Here is a 20,783-nt window from a genome sequence, read left to right as displayed (position 1 = left end):
GGAGAAAGGAAGATGTCAATCAGATAATCCCACAACTAAAGAAAGGATTTACACAGTTTGAAAAATGCCACGATGGAAGTAAACTGAGTACTGTGAAGAGTGCAGATGGCCAAAAAAACTGTACTAGATAGAGTGGTTAGGGAGGCCTTTTTGAGGACCAAGACTAAGCCAAGACCGAAGGATGAAGGTGGATTGATGACATGAAAAGAGGATGGAGGGAGAGCACTCCAGGCTAGGAAGTAGCATGACCAAAGGCATAAAAAAAAAAAAGAAAAAAAAAAGAAATTATTTCATGGGACTGGTATATAATTCACAAAGAAAAGAAGCCATGATAAGAACTATTGATTTTATTCTCAGTTCTATGAGATAGTATTTAAGAGATTTAAGCTGAGGGATGACATGATCCCATTTCTGTCTTTAAAAAAAAAAAAAAAAAAATCCCTGTGGCTGGAGCGTGTCTAATGATTGGATGAGGTCAAATGAAGCTGGGATAGCACAATACATGTTATTTGGTCCAGGCAGGAGATAATTGTGAGTTAGATAGACTGGGTGGGGATTATGAGGAGAAACAGGTTACGGATGAGCTAGGCTAAAAAGCGAAGTTTGTATTTTATCTTTCTCCCGTATTTTTAATACTTATTTCATCGCCAACTGTTCATTGTCATTGTCCCACCATATGAGTAAAGCATTCGACATGAAAGAGAGAAATCCTATTACCTAGTTAAAGAAGTTAAATTTCTTTATTTGCAAATTGAGGTCATGCATTGTAGATGGTCATTCCTCTTGTTAAAATATGTCTACATTTCTTTTATTCATTCCCTCATCCATTCAACCAATATTTGAATAACTTGTAAGAGTCCAAATGTTGCGTCCTTTATTAAATGCGTGGCTTTGATTGTTTGTTTTTCATGTAAATGACAACAAAAAATGGTTCTCCAGGACAATGATAATCATTGATTTTACTCTGGGACTTTTCCTTACGGTTTTAGGACTCCTTTATTTTCCTAGATTTCGTCTTTCTAGTGGATAATGATGTTTAATCAAGATACTTTTCTTCAGAATTTGAACTGGAGTTTGGAAAACGTTAAGTAGCAGGCTCAACCCACATTCTGTTAATTCTTCTATTTTCCAATAGAAAAAAGAAAAAGCCTCTGTCATGATACAGAACAATGCTTACGCGGTGGCTGTTGCCAATTATGCCCCGAATCTTTCAAAAGACCCAGTTCTGTCCACCATCTCCAAGAGCGCAACCACGCCAGAACCCAATAAGAAGCCGGAAAACAAGCCAGCGGAAGCCAAGAAAACCTTCAACAGTGTTAGCAAAATCGATAGAATGTCTAGGATAGTTTTCCCAGTTTTGTTTGGTACCTTTAATCTAGTTTACTGGGCTACGTATTTAAACAGAGAACCTGTATTAGGGGTCAGCCCTTGAATCTAGACGCAGGTTATCTTTGGGATGTATAGCGACATAAAACCTTGTTTGTTTTGCTATGTACAGTCTGACTAATAACTGCTAATTTGTGAGCCAACATGTACAGTGTGTATATAGCCACCGAGCTCACCAGTAGACCTCTAACGGAGACACGCACCTGCTACCTTGTGGCACCGCAGGCAGAGAGCACCCCATACCCAAAGAGCCATTGCCTTTTTGAAAGATTGATCCCGGGAACTCGTTTAAAGTGGATTTCACATGACCTGACTTGTTTCCTACTGTTCCAACAGTGATGAAGATGGGATCCTATACCACACTTTGTGAACTCTTTTGAGTTAGGTCTTAAATAGGACTATTTTCCACTGTTGCCCTTTACGTGACTTAACACTGTCCTTCTGAGGCGAGTCCTCCCAAGTCCCAGAACCTCGTATCTGCGACATCAATTCCCTTCATTAAGTGCTCAGAATCCCTGCTAGTGTAATTGGAAGCTTAGCACACATCAGAAGAAAAACTAGAGACCTGAAATCAGCTTTTAATTACTCCGCGTAGCATCTATAGCACATGTTACCGCATGACAAGCTCAAATAATTACGAGTCACTCCTGACAGGATGTTAATTATGCCTAGAATTTAGTAACCATCAGAATGTCATGGTCATTACATTTTAGCATCAGAGTTTATTTGAGAGTGATAATTAAAATCCTACAGGTTATTTTAATCATTGGAAACTACCTTAAATTAAAAAAATAATAAAAAAACAAAAAGACAAACGTGTCTTACCCTTTCCAGGTATGTGTTGTATCGAAATTGATCAGCTAAATTTTCTTGGTGCTGGAGACTGGACAAAGCATCCAGCTTGGCTGCTGTGGAGCAACGTTCATACTGGATTAGAAAAGTGTGCCAAAAACTCCCACCGGTGAGAATTCCTAGGTGTCCCAGCGTATCAATGAGCACTTACACGATTCTCCTCTTTCCTGTTTACTGCAAATTTTGCCTTAAGGCTTCTCGTCATCAGGACTCAGAAGCCACTAATTACAAAGGAAAGGGCAGTTAGTTGGCACATTTTTCTGTCTTGAAGCAGTGCTTTCAGATAAGAATTAATGTAAATCTGCTTTTGTAAATTGCAACTTTAAATTAAACTGACTCAAATTTACAACAGCTTTGTATACCAGAAGAGGTTTTGGTAAGAGTTGAACATTTTTAAACAGAAACTTTAAAGCCTCACCAACAGATTGTGGATTAATTCACACGCACACACATAAACGAGTGTGCGCACACGCACACACTAATTAACTAAATTAGAACACACACACACAAATAGCTAAATCGGAAACCAGTTTGCAATTTTATATAACTACTAATTATTAATGAGCAAAATTCATTTTTCTTTTAATATTTAAAATATACTCTCTATACCCCTGAAATGCATTAATAGAGGTTAACAATTGTGTCTCATGCCTAGATTTAACATTTTTGGCAAATCCAAAATCCTTTTAACTCACATCTACATTAGCAGTTATTAGTTGACTTTTACTAATAGATACACCTTTATGATGGTGTTTTTGTAGAAACATAAGTAGTCCAATAGTGGCATTTCTTGCAGTTTTGTACAGTATTTCAGTATAGTGCATAAATAAGTATGTTCATAAAATCAAATAAAAGGAGTATCTTATGGAAATAAGAAAAATCACAACAAAAATTGCTATTCATTTGCCTCGTTTAAATTTCATTTTTTTTCATTTTCTTTGTTTTAGTGTGATTCTATTATGTGCTTTGCATGACTGTATTAATACCAAGGTCACAAAATGCATCTTATTAACAGAATTTGCCGTGAAGACAGCCTCGACATTAAAAATTCCCTCACCAAAGGTAATCCATAATCCTTAATAAAATTGTTACATGAGCTAATAAATGTATTTCTTTAATTCCCTTCCAGTTAGAGCTTCTTTCTCATCTAAATAGTTTTAACATGTGCACTTTATTTATACATTGAAATGGAACATATCCTATTTTCCTACACATTTAAGTATAGCCTAGACCCTCTGTAGAGTTTAGGAAAGTGTGCAAGAGTCTAAGAAAGTGCACCATGCTTTTGAGGGCAAGCAATAAAAATGCTCTGTATGGTATGCATTATTAGACACTTTAAAAATATTGTTCTTATAAGTTATGCATTTCCCCCTTTTTTATTTTTTATTTTTTTATACATTTCCCCCTTAATGTCGGACTATAAATTACAAATTTATAAGTGTGTACATATGTAAAAAATAGTTGTAAATAGCAGTTTCTGTGTGACAACAGAAAAGACTCATCTTTACCTTTGACAAAGGGCTGCACCTACATTGATGGCACCAGTTTTATTAACATTTATGGTAGATTGGCCAGAAAAGTTATCGTCATTCTTATTTTTAGTTTCAATAGCCAAAATCCCATTCGAGCTTAAAAATATCCTTAAAGTTCAGATCTTCAGGTAATGTAGATCAGAATTTTCTCTTATTTTGCCACTTTGCTGTGTTTTTTAATGCACTTCTTAATCTTTTAAAGTTTAGATAAATCAAAGGGAGCTTTTGGTCTTACTGGAGAGAGGGAGGCTGCTCCATGGAAAATGATTTTAAATTATAGAAAGAACCATCGTGTTTACAATTATTCTCCCTTCCATAAACTGGTCTGAAGATGCAAAATAAAAGTGACATGAATTTATTAAAATAAGACCAACTTTTCAGGAAATACATTTTTAATAAACCAACAGAGGTCTCCTTGGCCCATAATATGATGCCTATTTTATGCAGTTGTATCTTGACATAAAGAGTTATGGTATGTACAAAATGTAGATAAATACATGTGCATATACAGAGATAAAGTCTCCTTATTGTATAGCTGCTGCTCTGATTCAGCTAATATTTATTCAACAAATATTTTTTTACCTCCTACTATGTCCATGCCATGGGGGATGATGTTACTAACATTCATATCACACCCACAGAATTTAGTTGAAAATTAAAGTCCATCTTTTTCTAAAGACCTAAGATCAAAGGCTAAATGGAACACATGAATTAATTTAGCACTGAGAGTTGTTCAAATAAGTTATAAGATCATGAGTGTGTTACGATAGTGGCTGCTTTGTTTTTTCCTCCTATTTGTGTTCCTATTTTTTAAAACAAAAATGGAACAAATATAACCATTTAGTAGTGATTTTAAACGTCAGTGATTTTTAAAATGCCAGTGTTACTATTTAGCTATCTTCAGGGATCTCTCTCGAATTTATCTCAGGTGTGGATAAGTGATCCCTTCAGTGATATTTCCTTTTTTTTTTTTTTTCCTAAATGTTTCACGGTTTATTTAAAAAGAACACAGACGCTATTATCTCACTCATATTTTTGTTATATCTCCCTTGTGTGTTTATGATGCGATTCTTTTTATATTCCTGGCTAGGGAACTGAACTCTGTCTGCTATGGTATCATAGATTCTAGAGGGGCGCCAACGCTCTGTGAATACTGTACTTTGGCGTGGCCTGGTATCATTTCAATGGGAGGACAAGGGAAGTAAGTCAAGTCACCTTTTGCAAAGTCATGGTTCTTCAGCATCTATTAAGACTTTTCAAATGCTCCATTCCTGATGTCTCAGACAATGCCAATGAAACACTGAAATGTTTATTATTCAACTTGAAATCCGAGACCATGTCAATAGGTTTATTAATATGAATAGGTTTACCAAACACCAAACTGTATAGGTTGTCCCTGTTGTTAGTCTTCTGGCATTCCTACATGCATTTGTGTATTTTTGAAGCAATTTGAAGATTTTTTTTTTCATATAAAAGATTCAGAATTTCAAGGGAATCAAGCTGATCCATTGCTACCCTGTAGTACATTTATTTTCATTTTTTTAAAATTTAAATTCAATTAATTAACATATAGTGTATGATTAGTTTCAGAGGTAGAGGTCAGTGACTCATCAATTGCGTAGAACACCCAGGGCTCATTACATCACATGGCCTCCTTCATCCCCACCACGCAGTTGCCCCATCCCCCCACTCCCCTCCCCTACAGCAACCCTCAGTTTGTTTCCTATGATTAAGAGTCTCTAATGGTTTGTCTCCCTCTCTGCTTTCATCTTTAGTTTTCCCTCCCTTCCCCTATGCTCCTCTGTTTTGTTTCTTAAATCCCACATATGAATGAAATCATATGATAATTGTCTTTCTCTGATTGAGTTAATTTTCTTATTAGCATAATACCTTCCAGTTCCATCCAGTTGTTGCAAATGGCAAGATTTATATAAAAAGGTACAGAATTTCCAGGGAATCAAGCTGACCCATTGCTATTCTGTAGTGCATTTATATTCCTTTTAATTGAGGTCTCATAGGCACCATGGGTTTTCCTCTTACTAATCCAGAGTATATCGAAATGTACCATTTAAACTGGGGAGGGCTGTGGTTATTTTTAATATCCATGCTTGGAAACCAGAGACACTGTATCAGAATCACTCATAACAGTGTGCACAAGTATGATCTTTTTTCTTTTTTGAAATCATACTTTAAAAGATGAAATCCAGTACAAAATGAAATTTTTAATATCTATAATCTTTTATAACCAACATTTGTATAAAAGATACTACTGTTTTCCGTTAGTGTAATCACTCCTGTTTTCATCATTCAACAACTAATTCAAGACCTCAAAAACAGGGAAAGAAATATCAAAGAGAAAAGCCCACTAGAAAAAAATGAGGCTGTTGCTAATTAAACTTAGTGAAGCATTTTCCCTTTTTAACTCCCAAGAAAAGGGAGAAATTAAACATGCAGAAGTGTACGCAGAAATGTTTAACAGTTACGATTCCATCATGGTAAGCATCATGATTAAAATAACTAAGAGAAATGAAGTTCATGTGAAGGCATACAAGGAAAGGTAATCAAAATATTACTCAAAATCTATTTCTTCTAACAATTTTGTATCATGTTTTTCTTAAAAATTCTTAATCATCCAACATATTTATACCACTGTTTTCAACTTTATTTAGTTGAAATATTCTATATTTGTCTGTATATATATAAAGAACATTTTCTCATATACATAATTATATACCACACGTTAAATCATTTTATGTTGTTGCTGATACATACCATCAGTTAATATTATTGCCAGTAGGGAAGGATAACCCATAGATGTTTCAGTTTATAGTAATGTCCCAAAGAACACTCAGTAAGTTCTTAGATTTGATTAGAAGTGTGTGTGTGTATGTGAGTGTGTGTGTGTGTGTGTGTGTGTGTGTGTATTTTCAGGTGTGAAAGAACATTTTGAGAAATTCGGATAATTTTATGAAATCTAAACAATTTATTTTATTAATTGGATCCAATCTCAAGTGTAGCTCTTATTAACTACCAATTAACGTACTCCATAGTTTTTTTTTTTTCAATAGATCCATAACAAACTTACTGGAATTTAGTCTTGAGCCACACGTATGGTTAGAAATAGTGTTCCTATAAAGTTGTGAACATCTTTCTGATGTATTTCTGGTTGGCTCAAATGATTTCACAATTCTGTTTGTAAGGCAGGATAGGAAAATCTTTGAATTCCAAGTTTGTAAATGGAGGTTTGTGAAAGGTTTCATTAAGTTAAATATCTGGTTAATCATATGCAAATACCTAGTCATCTGTGTTCATTACTGGTTAGTCTCATACCTTTTTGAATTGAAATGGTTCTGAGTTTCTTCTTACAAGAGCTCATCACATGCTAGTCAAAATTCCAAGCCCTTCACATAGAGTACCTCGTTCAGTCCTCACAACAACCGGAAATCACTGTGTGATTCTTAAAATTCTGGAAGTTTAGAATTTCTATATAGCACACCAACATGCTAGTCTAACACATATTTTAGACAAAATTTTTTTAAAGCTGTATTTTTCTTTGCTTTAATTCAAATTTATATTCATGCCATTTGGGGATCATCGATCCATTGAAAAGTCCACTATCTGCTTTTCTATATGCCAAACCAAGCAAACACTGAACCATACAGCAACCAAGAAACCATTTTTGTGAAACTAGTTATTCACAAACATTGGTTACAACTTAGTTTCTAGGAGTATGTTACATTTTTATTTTTTGGACCATGGGCAATGATAGTGTATAAAAATGCTTAAAATTGATTAAACACATTCTTTATTTTGTGTTTTTCTTCCCCCCCCCCCCCATTTTTTTTCCAGTCTTGTTAGGGGGTCAGAGAGGTTTTGTTTTATTTGCTAGATGGTTGGTTGGTTTCATGACATTTAAACTCATTGGACTTAAAGGATTATGTATTGATTTCATCCATTTATTGCAAGCTACTATTAATGGAAAAAAATCTAAACTGACCCTAAATTCATGTCAGAGTTGGGACTGTTAGTGTTGAAATAGCTCAGTTGATGTGAAAATTTCAGTTTGTCATGCTTCGTTTTAAAAGACTTACTTTACCATCACATTGCTAATTCCAGCCTTAATATTAGTGTATAAATATGAGTCTTTCCAACAAAGTTTATTTGTGAGAACAAATGATTTAGGAAAGCAAAGGATTTAGATACAGAATTACTTTAGAAATAATGGCTGGTAGATTCGTTCTCATTTATTTATTTTAAAAATACTAACATAGTAGTTGAAGCACTTGGTTGTGTTCTAGACTCTGCATAATATGTGAAGAAGTCTAATGTATGATTAGAATGGCCTAAATGAAACTGAACCTCGAGCCACAATTTTTATGAATTAAACTTTACCATCCAGGATAAGTCCTTGATTACTTATTAATCTTAGGTGCCTGCTCCATAATTGATTTCAAGTTTGTTGGTATCCTGTTTTTCTCCATCTTCTTCTGAGCAGATACAAATTCAGGTTTTGATGTGCTGTAAAATGAGAAATGTGACCTTTCATGAAATATTCCCTTTAGAGTTGACATGCGTGAAAACTTACAAAAGCTTCTTATCTGTTGCTAAATTTGGAGAAGAAAAAAAAAACTCAGAAAGGAAGTGTTTTCCCCCTGCTACACATAAATAAAAAAATTACATGCATAGAGAATGCATGATACAGCTCCAACCCTAAACTTTAAATATTCACATTAGGTGAAATTTGAAATTTTCTGGGTGACAGTATACTTGTATGGTAGGTTTTCTTGTTTGAGAAAATCATTCGAGAGCTAATAATATTTGTAATTTGTGACCTTGTTGTAATTGGGAAAAGTCACTATTTTTCACATATGTAAGATAATTTGACCGTTATTGAATGTGCCATTATGCTTGCTGTCTAAAAAAACAAAACAAAACAAAAAAACAAAAAACAAAAACCTAAGCAATCACATGCAAATTAATGCTAAACATTATCTTTTTGTATTTATTAAAATTAATTTAAATATATTTGATCTGAAAATTGTGTTCTTTGTACTCTGGTCATTCATACATGTTTGCTTACAAGAATTAAATTTATTGTAAATGTGATTTTTTTATATTGGGATATAACAGTGGTATTTTGTAATAGCAATTTTAAATGTTGTTAATTTCCATATTTCTTTTTAAAATAAAAAGCTATAAGGTGACAAGGAAAGTATAAACCTACCCTGAAATTTTAGGGCGGGGGGGTTCATGAATTGCTAATGTGGATTCCTTTAACACGTCAAGAAAGTGGTGCTGTGGAAAATATAAGTTCACCCAGAAAATTGACTACCTTCTATCATAAAAGTTCACATTTACATGACAGCATTCAATAAAATAAATAACTTTTTTTGTTAGATAGACTCAAGTTCATCATTCTGTTTGTAAAATGGGGAATCTTGCAGCTTTCTTATTCTCTTAATTTAATGCAATATTATTTAAATGACCTATTCAATTATTATTGCAAGTATCACTGAAATGCAATACTTTTAAAAGTAAAAAGGATATGATAGCAAAGCAATTTTTATCAACATGGTAAGTTCTCATGTAATATTTCTCAAGTCTACCCACATTTTAAAATCACCTGAGGACTTGTTTTTGTTTTTTGCTTTCCTTTTAGAATGGGGAGGTGGAAGGGCAAAGGGAGAGGGAGGGAGGGAGGGAGAGAGAGAGAGAGAGAGAATCTGAAGCAGGTTCCCCACCCAGCATGGAGCCAGACCCAGGGTTAGATCTTACAACCCTCACCCCATAACCTGAGCTGAAATCAAGAGTCAGTAGCTTAACCAACCAAGCCACCCAAGCACCTCTCACCTGAGTTTTCAAAAAACAAATAAACAAAAACATTGGTCCTACACAGCTTGTCCAAAAGCTTTTAATTTATCTATATTAGTAAAGAAAAAAGAAACGACCATAAAGTGAAATGAATGTTACAGGTTAATTTTTCATATAATCTAGTGAATTTAAGTGACAATATCAAACTTTACATAACAGTATTCATTCTTGAAATATAATAAGCAATTGATTAGAATTATTCTTACTCTTAATTTAACACCCTATAATTTGTACCCTGTGGTTAATTATGAACAATATGAATGTGTGTACATGACAAATGTCATTTTCAGCCTATGGTTTTGAATTAAGTCTTTAAAAAATTATTTAGATGAACATGTTTTTGCTGCTATTTAATTTACTTAAATTGAGGGAAAGTGCACTCAATTTAAATATCGAGGGTATTTACCCTGAGATGCCCCACGATCACATCTCAGTAAAATTATAGCCAGCAAAATGCTACGTTCTTCAACAGTATTCAGCCAGTTTCCCCAGCACCAATTTAGAGTCCAGGCTCCGTCAAATTCATGTAGATGAAAGCATGCCATCAATGGAAGCATTTATGTCACCTTTGCTCTCAAGAATTCAGGAAAGAAGCAAGTGAGGTTTCAAAGGGCTTTCTCTGGAGTTAGGAGTTTTGTCCCATCTTTAAAATGTAAAACCCAGAAAACTGCTGAGAAAGCAATAAGACTCAAATAATAGTAGTCCCTGAAGATTGTTACACTGCCACATGGAAAAAGGCTTATATTCTCAGGTCTGGGGTCAATACTAACTCTTGAAGGTTTTCTGATATAGACAGAAAACTAGAAAAGTGGAACCACTAGAAGCAAGTGGTAAAAATAGCATTACATCCCTTGATTGCCCCTTGAGAAAATGTTGATTTTATCCCAGGTTCTTGGTTTAAGAAATGAAAAAAATGAATATTTTTTAAAATGTTAACCTTTCTCTAATGCACATTTGGAAGCTTTGATTAATTGGTGTCCATTTACCTGGAAAATTCACTCCTGTGGAACAGTTTATTCCATTTTAATGGTTTAAAATCTTATACATTTCCTCCATGAATCAATAAAAATAGTCTTTCAAAGAATTTCTAAATTCTGCCTTCACCTCTGGAAACGTAAAAACATCTAAACTAATAACTGAAAAATATCCGTTTTGAATTGCTTGTACACTTAACTGTTTAAAAGCTAGCTCTCCTTCCAAACTAAAATGCTCATGAAATCTCAGATAAATGTAAAAATGAAAGAACTGCTCAGTCTTTGAAAGTCATCACGCCTGCCCCCTGGGCTTTACAGGAAGACTTCACGATGGGCGTGTGTAGGGGTCACCCCAAGGCTTATGTCAAACTCCACTTCGTGCCAGACAACAGGGTCTGTACCTGGGGAGGAAGTGTTCATCATTCTCTTATTCTTTCTCTTGTTTTAAACTTTACCTACTATTGATCATTACATTCCTCTTTTGGATGTTCCAGTATCCTAGCCGGGAATGATAATGAACATTTTAGCTCCTCCAGGTAGCTCTAGGTTGTGTTGAAGTTCCAGTACTTTACGGAAAGTTAGGGCTGCTTCTTGAGTCAGCATCTTTGCCATGACTCCTTTGCCCAAGAGCAAGAGCAGCCTCCAGCTACCCTGAACACAGAAGGAACACAGCAGAAGGATAGATGGTGGCTCAGAGTGACCATTGAAGCCTCCGAAGTCAGGGAAGGTAGGACTGGGTTACGGGCTTTACAGATGTGTTAGAGTAACTACTCAGTGCCTGTGGAGCTCCATTCAAATTTCTTAGTACAATAACTAGTCTGATCAGAGCATTTTGGTTCAATCAGCTCTATCATCTAAAGTAAAAAAGAGGGGCACGTGGGTGGCTCAGTGGGTTGAGCGTCTATCTTTGGCTCAGGTCATGATCCCAGAGTCCTTGCTCAGCAAGGGGTCTGTTTCTCCCTCTCCCTCTGCAGCTTCCCCTGCTTGTGCGCTTGCTCTCTCTTTCTCTTTTTCTGCCAAATAAATAAGATCTTTAAAAAAATAAAGTAAAAAAGATAAACACAGCTGCTGAGCCCAACCCTCTCTGCGGGGAGAAGGCAGTGTTGAAGAGGGGCAAAGGTTCAGCATACACCTCAAATACTGGCTATTACACTCAAATAATATACTTTTTTATACTTTGGAAGACTTTTATACTTTCATTAATGGAAGACTCCATTAATGAAAACATTTAAAAATACATTAAAAAAAAGGACAATTAAAAGACTAGTGTTCCCAGTGCTTATATATCCCATTATATTTTCCATTCGATACAAATCAACTACTTACGGATGCTAAAATTTGTAACTGAGATGTTAAGGTGCATATGTCTGCATCATCTATGTAACCTAAAAATATAATGAGCATGGAGGAGAGCAGAGAACACAGGACTTTCATCGATTTTGCCGTAGACATCTCCACTGTCAAAGTTAACGTGTGCTTAGTTTACACTGGGGTGAGAAGTCATCTTCTTTATGACCACTGCCCTTATCAGCATTGCCCCTCAAGACGAATGGAGGTGACTGGTGACTCAGGTAAGTGGGTCCTGATGTAGAAGTGGGGTCCTCCTAGAAGACAAATGTTTTTCATCACCAAAGAAATTTATTAGGAAATACAGTCTGATAGAAAAAAATTCTTCTTGTTGGAAAAAAAAGTGAAAAAGAATGATGTTTTCATCACACGATGTAGAAGAGGTTCCATAGGTGTTTTTTTTTCCAATTTTTTTTGTGGTAAATATATATAACATATGTACTACCTTAACCATCTTAAGTGTACAGTTTAGTGGTATTAAGTATATTCATACTGTTGTGCAAACATCGCCACCATCATCTCCAGAACTCCTTTCATCTTGCAGAATTGAAACTCCATACCCATTAAACCATTATTCCCCACAAGCCCCCTTCCGTTAGCCCCTGGCAACCACTGCTCTATATTTTAATCCCCGTTTTTCCACCACATCCCAGGCTCTAATTAACCCCCATTCTACTCTGCTACTATGAATTCAGTTTTTTAATGAAATTATTTTTTATTCCATATATAAGAAGACAAAACTTTTTTTTCTGTTTGTTTAATTTATTTATTTATTTATTTGTGATAGTCATACAGAGAGAGAGAGAGAGACAGAGACATAGGCAGAGGGAGAGGCAGGCTTCATGCACTGGGAGCCCGACTTGGGATTCGATCCGGGGTCTCCAGGATCACGCCCTGGGCCAAAGGCAGGCTCCAAACCGCTGTGCCACCCAGGGATCCCAAGAAGACAAAACTTTTATGTCATCTTTGCTTTAGAGGATTCAGAAAGAAAGAGACTGAGATATCAAAGCGCTCTCCATGGAATTAGGATTTTTGCCTTCCCTGTTTCCAGGACTAGATAGAGACTAGAGCTTAATATCAAACAAATTATTCAGGCAAGGAATAGTATAGAGCAACCACAAACAACATGTCCCAGCTGCATGAACAGAGCCCAAACGAGGGGACGAGATGAGCGGAGTGGAATTGGAACACCTGTTGTAAGTGAAGGAAATACAGTCCCTATTGATGAACCAGAAGGAACTAGAAAACTTTCATTGTCTTCATTACCCCTCATAATGCAAGCTGGAGAACACTAACATTACATAAAATAGGTAAGATGAAATCAGATTTTGAGAATACAATTTTATTTTAGTAGCAGAAGACAGCGACAAAATAATTACTCTTGGAATTTGGGAAGTGGCAATCAGGAATTGAAGACCTGGTCTTCCCTTTATTCAAACACTAGAATTGGCCATTTTTCTGATATTGAATGCTATGGTTAATTGTGCATGTGGTGTTTTGCTGCTGCTTTATTCAAACATCATTAGTTGGGGTGCTTTTCTATCATTTGGGAAATTTTGATGCAGGACTAGTGGCCACATCTCACATTTAATATATATGTGAGTTATTTGGTTAGCAAGTTTCACAGCAGTACAGTGCTAATTTCTGAAGGAATGATTTTATCATTTCACTTTCCGCTCAGAAGAATGGAGCTTGGTTTCTCCAGGGTATCACTATTAATGACTTGGTAAGCATACGTCATTAGTAAGCGCACGTAATTACGGTTTCTATGATACTGAGCTGAGCCCCAGTCAGTATTTTAAATACTGGGCTGAAATACTAGATCATAATTTATAATTTATTATTTTATTTGAGCAAGGCAGAGACACACTTCTATAACATTTCTTAAACTTAACACTTCTTAAACTTATATTGGGCAAAGAGGCTTTGAGTCATTTAGTGTTTGCATTTCTCAGCTATTTCACAAATAGAAGCTGCATTGGAGGGGAGGGGTCCCGTTTTTGCATGAAGCTCTTGCTGTTTCCATGGCCCTCCACTGACCTGGACTGTGCATGAAACACAGTCACCTTTGTGGAAAACCTGTGCTTGTTTGCACGGCCCCATTCGTATCAGTGGCCTGCTGTGTTGCCCACACTTAATATTTGTTTTCCGCATTAATCTGTAGTAACCTTAATGGCAAGGATCATGGCCATCTTCTGCCAAAAGTGATTGAAATTCAGTGAAATTCTTTGAATCTGTGGGTTGTTTCTTTGATCAGGGCTGGAAAATTTTCAGTCACTGTATCTTTCAAAACCCTTCTTTCTCTTCTGTTCTCTCCCCCAACCCTTTCTGGAATGTTCCTTAGATATATGTTAAGTCTTGTCATTGTATGTTTCATGTTCCTTAGCCTCTCTTTTTGGTTTTCCGCATCTTTAACTCCCTGTGCTACATTCTGGATAGTTTCTTTTGAGCTAAGGCTTCATGACTTGCATTAAAAAACAAACAAACAAAAAACACATTTTTAATATTTTGAATTTAAAATTCCCTGGTCTTTGCATTAACTTACAGTCATTATAAAATTTTCAAGAGGAGTTAATGTAAATATAGATAATTTACATATTCAATAATATTTCACAAAAATCGTGTTAGCCCATGGGGAACCTCCAGGCTGAAACTCTGATCTGTGGCAGAGGACTAGAAGGTTCTCAAGGAAGCTAGCTCAATGGGTTGCCCTCAGGTCCTTGCCCTTAAGAGTGTCGTTTGCTTCATTTTCTGCATGTGGTCGCAGTCCTATGAAACAGCATGGGTAAGTGAATGTCACCATTTTAAGATGACCTTCTGCTTACATTGTTTTTCCAATGCTCTATTGCAGACTTCAGTTCTTTGTAGATATTAAATGATCAATAAATGTGAACAGATTTCTGGACCAAATAAGTCCCTAAAAAGAAACTCTGACAATTGACTTCAGCCAGGTTTTACTTGAAAACTCAAAGGGGAACACCTGGGTGGCTCAGCAGTTAAGGCACCCGCCTTCGGCTCAGGTCATGACCCCCAGGGTCCTGGGATCGAGTCCCGCACTGGGCTCCCAGCATGGCGCCTGCTCCTCCCTCTGCCTGTGTCTCTGCCTCTCTCTGTGTCTTTCATGAATAAATAAATAAAATCTTTAAAAAAAAAAAAAGAAAGGCTCAAAGGGAAGTGACTTCATCTTGATGATGCCGAAACATTCAATCTTGAATCATTCATTGTGAGAGTTGTGCCTTCTATTATTCAATTGAATAACAAAGCAGACTCATCTTATTAAAGAGATAAGCGCCTAGAAGACATCTTCAGATTACATACGTCAGGATGCAGCTGGGGCCATCGTGTTAGTATTTGCTATTAAAAAAAAACACACACTTCATTTGTAATTAGCTGCTCATGGAAAAACTGCAAGTATCACCATAAACACTGAAATATGAAACTAAAAATTCAGTGCCGAGAGGAGACAAGTACTCAAAGACATAAAGTCTAAAGGAACTGATTTTGATTTTAGGTTTGAAGAAATCAGAACTATTGAATATAATTTTAGGAAAAAAAAACTCTAAGAACATGAGTATGCTCATGTGAGCTCTGGTCACAATTTATAGGGCAGTAAAGGTGCATACTTCATAAATAAAAATATAAAGAAGTATTTCTCAAAGTAAACCTGTGGCACTATATTAATCCTACCTCAGTTGCAGAAAACAGTCTACCTAGGTATTTTAAGCAGGAACTGACTTACTACAAAGTTTTCAAATTGCCTATGGAATTGTTAGGAAGGCTAATAAAATAGGGGATGAATTTTCAGAAAAAAAAAAAAAAAGTCAATATCTACACTGGAGGACCAGGGCAACAAGGCTGTTATCTCTTCTATGAGTAAGAAATTATTCAAGATCCAAACCACCACTGCCACAATCAAGAAGATTGCTAATCAGGAAGCTAGGATGATATTGTTTGGTCCAGGACCACCTTGCACTACATACAAGTTTTACCAGCTAAATTCTTATTCTGTGTCCTCTTAACATCTATCAGGTTAGTCACTGGGATGTGTGATATTGCTGCCACCATAATAAAATCAACCACCATGATTGATTCTGCTTGCCCACAGAAACAGCTGAGAGAGAAGCACAGTCTTCATCTTGCATCAATTGGCCAAATCTCACAGAATTGCATCTGATTGGTCATATATAAATCATCCAGGACTTGTGTTATGTAATATTTAGCTTTCAAACTTCCAAAATAGGGATCCCTGGGTGGCTCAGTGGTTTAGCGCCTGCCTTTGGTCCAGGGTGTGATCCTAGAGACCCGGGATCGAGTCCCACATCGGGCTCCCTGCATGGAGCCTGCATCTCCTTCTGCCTGTGTCTCTGTCTCTGTCTCTCTCTCTCGTCTCTCATGAATAAATAAATAAAATCTTAAAAAAAAGAAAACAAAACTTCCAAAATATAGGAAATCACTCTACTACTAGCTTGCTTTGGCTATTCTATTTCTACAAGCACCCTTCTCATATTTAAATTTACAGAATTTTTTAAAAACCTACAAATAACAATAAACTCATACAAAGCACAATGAAGCCAATACTGAACAGCAAAAAGTGCCTTCAAGAACTCTCCAAAAGGAAAAAAAAAATAGTAGACTTTGAATTTTTTCTTTGGGAGGTGCTCAGTCTCAGTCTTTCATTAGTACAGTCATAATTCTATGTTGACATTCATAACTGTATAAAGCCTATCTCCACAACTATAGGCCATGTGAAATATGGACAAAAGGAGGAGAGAAACAGAAAGTAGGAAAGAAAAAATATATATAATAAGGCAAGAGAAATTATGAATAAATACTTCTGTTCATTGTTTTCCAAATGACGATGAAGCTATGCTTCATAATTATAACTTTTCTCCTAGTCATTTCATGTTTACTTTGTTCTCAACCACATTAGAGGCACTGGCATCTTGTGCCCCTCTCGAATAATATAGGTCCCAGCTGGAGATATCTGACAATTGCAGATAATACTTTTCCCCCAGGGAATCCTGTGTGCTCCACGACTACAATTCTTGCATGGAAACTAGGCATGAACCTGCTTTCTCTTTAAAACATAGCAAATTGCACTTTAGAGACCTTCAGGTGTTTAAGGAAACGTTGCCAGTAGATCATTTAGCCTTCAGACTACAGAACTCTTTCCAAAATGAGGTTATCCTTCATTATTCAAGGGGGTTTCCTGGAGAGATAACCGACTCATTATTTATATGCATCCTGAGGGCAGTTTATCCCTATAATGAAAGTCACTCAACTAGAAAAGGTAGTAGGACATTTGTTTCCTCACTTTATCTGAAGTGATCAATGACACCACCTTGACCCATAAAAACATTCAGGTCACCCTCAACTCACTGGCTGGGGTAGGTAGGGATATGAGACTAGTCCTCAGACTTCCTCCTTGAGGGTCAGGGCAGAGTAGGCAATTGTTAATACAGCCTGTTCTACACGGATTAATACCAAAGGACAAGAGTAAAGGTTAATACAAAAACTTAGGAAATTTCCTGTCTTCCTAAGATGGGCCCTGATAATTTTATAAGATTTACTCAACTGGTTGGGTTTGAGAACCTGGAAGACTACAGGTCAATACTACACGTGTGCTTCATCCTGTTTCTCAAAGTAGCATTGCTAATAGGCTTAGTGAAATGCTATATGAGATAAAGTGAACAGATATAATCTAAGCTTCTATCAGATTTATCAGAGGACTCAATGAAGGGGTACAGACTAGTGGAAAAATTCACCAGAAGCCAAGACCGTATTAGAAGCAAGGGGAAGATCATTTTGAACCAATTCTCCACAGGCCTTTCACATTTCTGCACATCTGCAAGGGCACTGGCTGCCTTTGTTTCAAATTATCTTTTCAGACATGTTTGTATAGTAAACAGCCTTGGAAGATAGAGACAGTCACAGTCAAGTTGTTTACAGCAAGTATGATAAAGGTAATGTCTCTCTCTAGGGCGAAAGTCAAGCTTATTCCTCATCCTCCCCCCCCAAATTAGATTCCCTGAACTGGAAATTCCTCTCTTGTGGTAAAACCCATTGTGTGTACACGTGTCTCCTGAATCTCTTTTTATTGCTCTGTAGGAAATGGACTCAGGAAATGGATGCTTACATGATGATATACTGGCTATTGTTACCGCTTTGAGTAAAAAACTGCCTTCTGCCTCTGAGCCAGGAGTCTCATGTCTTCCACCAGAAAATTCAGAAATCATGGCTAGTTAACTTGTGAACAAGACTTCACGGTTCTTGACAAAATACAACCACCACGACAGTAATAGTAACAATAGCAATGATGATACTTGAAGCAACAATAAGAAAAACCCTCCTGCCGGGCATCTTTCCGTGTACTTTAATAATATTATTTTATTTAGTTTGATAACAGGGCCACAAGTTAGTACTATTATACAGAAGAGGAAATCGAAGCAGATAAATAACTGGGCAAATATTGCACTGTTAGTATATTAATATATTGTAGCATCTGATTTCAAACATAGGTCATAATTCTCCGAAGTCTATGACTTCAACCAATGCAGAAAAACTACTACCACTCAGAATTCAAGTAGCCCCTTTACCACTGCACGTCATAGACTACTCATGGCCCAACTCACATTAGTAAGAACACTGTTTTGTTTTTCTTTTTTAAGTTTATATTTATTTATTTGACAGAGAGAGAGAGAGACCATGCATGTATCAAGCAAGGGGAGCAGCAGAGGGAGAGGGAGAAGCAGACAGCAGACTCCTTGCTGAGCAGAGAGCCCCCGTGGGGCTCAATCCCAGGGTCCTGGGATCATGACCTGAGCAGAAGACAGATGCTTAGCCATCTGAGCCGCCCAGGTGCCCAGAACACTGCCTTCTTAAAAGTGAACCAGGTCACTCAACCAACTCCAAATTCTCATTTCCTTAAGAGTCTATTTTTTCAAAGTCCTCTCGCCACCAGTTATCTTATCATTGTAAAGATGCAGAGCCCAAAAAATAAAAACGGATTTCCTATAGGATAGGAACTGCAGAAAGGTCTAGGTTAGGCAAGTTTCCCAAAGATGTGCTGTAGATCAGCTACCAAGAAAACTAGTATTTCTTCTATAATCAAGAAGCCACGGGGGCCAGAACCAACACTGCTGCCACAATTAAACATCATAACCAAGCAACTGCTATTAGGCCCAGATGCAGAAGAATGCTGTTATCCACAATCCAAATTGGGAAAAAGCCTGTGCCCTGCATCCAACTCCTATGGCGTTAGAAGAGCTGTGAGCTATGGCTAATGTTGATGGAGAAACTTCCAAGTCCTCCAGACTGTGCTTCCCAAGAACAAACAAAACAGGAGATGCCCTTCATTCTTCTGACTTTCACTTTTCAAATCTTGTGTGAGTTTATCTGTTCAGCTGAATCTAGATCAAATCTAGATCTCTAGCAGTACAAGAGTCTGAAAAATGAAGATGCTAGCTAGCCTGGCTCCTTAGAGGCTGATGTATGGGATGTTAGGAACTACTGCACCAAATTATTCATAAGACATTGATTTCAAACGTGGTATAAGTTAGCTCTGCTCCAAATCAACCACAACATTCCAAAAATCACAATTATATGCAGACAGATCTTTTTTGGTTTTTGTTTGTTTGTTGTTGTTGTTTTTTAATTGAAAGCTAGTCAACAGCAGAAAAAGGACTTCACATAGATCTCATTTTCTGATGCCTTCCTGCTAATTCTAATGTAGGTAGAGATGGGTTGGGAACTACCTTTTGAGCTCATGACTACAAACCAGTATGAAAAAGAAAATGATTTGAGATGATGGGGGCCAATTCTTTAAGGAAGGTAGAACTTATATCTGCTATATTGCAGGAAGACTAGGAAAAGGATGCTTGTGGGAAGTAGAATCTATTTGGTAAGAAAAAAATTATGTATCAGACATTAAAATATGATAATGTCAGAAATCAACAGTATTTCAAATTGGCTTGTTCACTAGCAGTTATTTTTTTAAAATTTTATTTATTTATTCATGAGAGACACAGAGGGAGAGGCAGAGACACAGGCGGAGAGAGAAGCAGGAAGCCCGATGTGGGACTCAATCCTGAGACCCCAGGATTACACCCTGGGCCAAAGGCAGCGCTAAACCGCTGAGCCACCCCGGCTGCCCCAGCAGTTATTTTTTTATTTTTAAAGATTTTATGTATTTGAGAGAGAGAGAGAGAAAGAAAGAGAGCATAAGCAGGGGCAAGGAGCACAGGGAGGGGAGGAGAAGCAGATTCCCCACTGAGCAGGGAGCTGGACCCAGGGCTCAATTTGGGACCCTGAGGTCATGACCTGAGCCAAAGACAGATGCCTAACCATCGGAGCCACCCAGGCACCCCTGTTCATTAGCAGTTAGTTATATAGATCTAGAATAAAGGGATTGAGGGGTCTAAGTCAGAATATTTTTTAAATGTTATTGTCTATGTACAGAGCATAATTGAATCTCTCTCTATAAGGCTCTTGAAATTGTAGAAACGTTTAGAGAACTAAATGATGAAATGCTTTAGAAATGTACACTAGGCAAATGTGGCGGAAAAATACCCTAAAATTATAGCATTCCTCAAGCTAAAATGACATCAGCAATGAAGTGCTGCACTGGATAAATTTCCGGGGCTGTTATGTGATAATTTTGTGGGTAGTGAAGGGAGAAATTAAGAGCATGGTACAATCTGTCCTTCGGAAGATGCGCTGTGAAGCGCTCTCATGGGAATGAAAAGTGAATGATTGAATGCATGAAAAGAGAGCAGTTTGTGAACCAAAATACCGATGAATAACGACGGGGCAACTCTTGGGA

The 20,783-nt window shown here is 36.8% G+C and overlaps 1 protein-coding gene across 18 annotated transcripts in view; it reads left to right on the top strand.

Annotated features, from left to right (window-relative positions):
- Positions 1-20,783, top strand: part of GABRA2 (gamma-aminobutyric acid type A receptor subunit alpha2) — a 162,431-nt gene that overhangs the window by 118,916 nt on the left and 22,732 nt on the right. For 6 of the 18 annotated variants that reach the window (XM_025435663.3, XM_025435662.3, XM_025435664.3 and 3 more), the window contains one exon: positions 1,136-9,170. In XM_025435663.3, the coding sequence (XP_025291448.1) occupies positions 1,136-1,432 (297 nt within the window). In that variant the 3' untranslated portion in view covers positions 1,433-9,170. Of the gene's footprint in view, positions 1-1,135; positions 9,171-20,783 lie in introns of those variants that run through there. The other 12 variants (XR_004812824.2, XR_003131281.3, XM_035712037.2 and 9 more) reach the window with 8 other exon arrangements.

This window comes from Canis lupus, chromosome 13, assembly GCF_003254725.2.
Source record: "Canis lupus dingo isolate Sandy chromosome 13, ASM325472v2, whole genome shotgun sequence".
Taxonomy (NCBI): Eukaryota; Metazoa; Chordata; class Mammalia; order Carnivora; family Canidae; genus Canis; species Canis lupus.
This window is presented reverse-complemented; position numbering and strand designations above follow the sequence as displayed.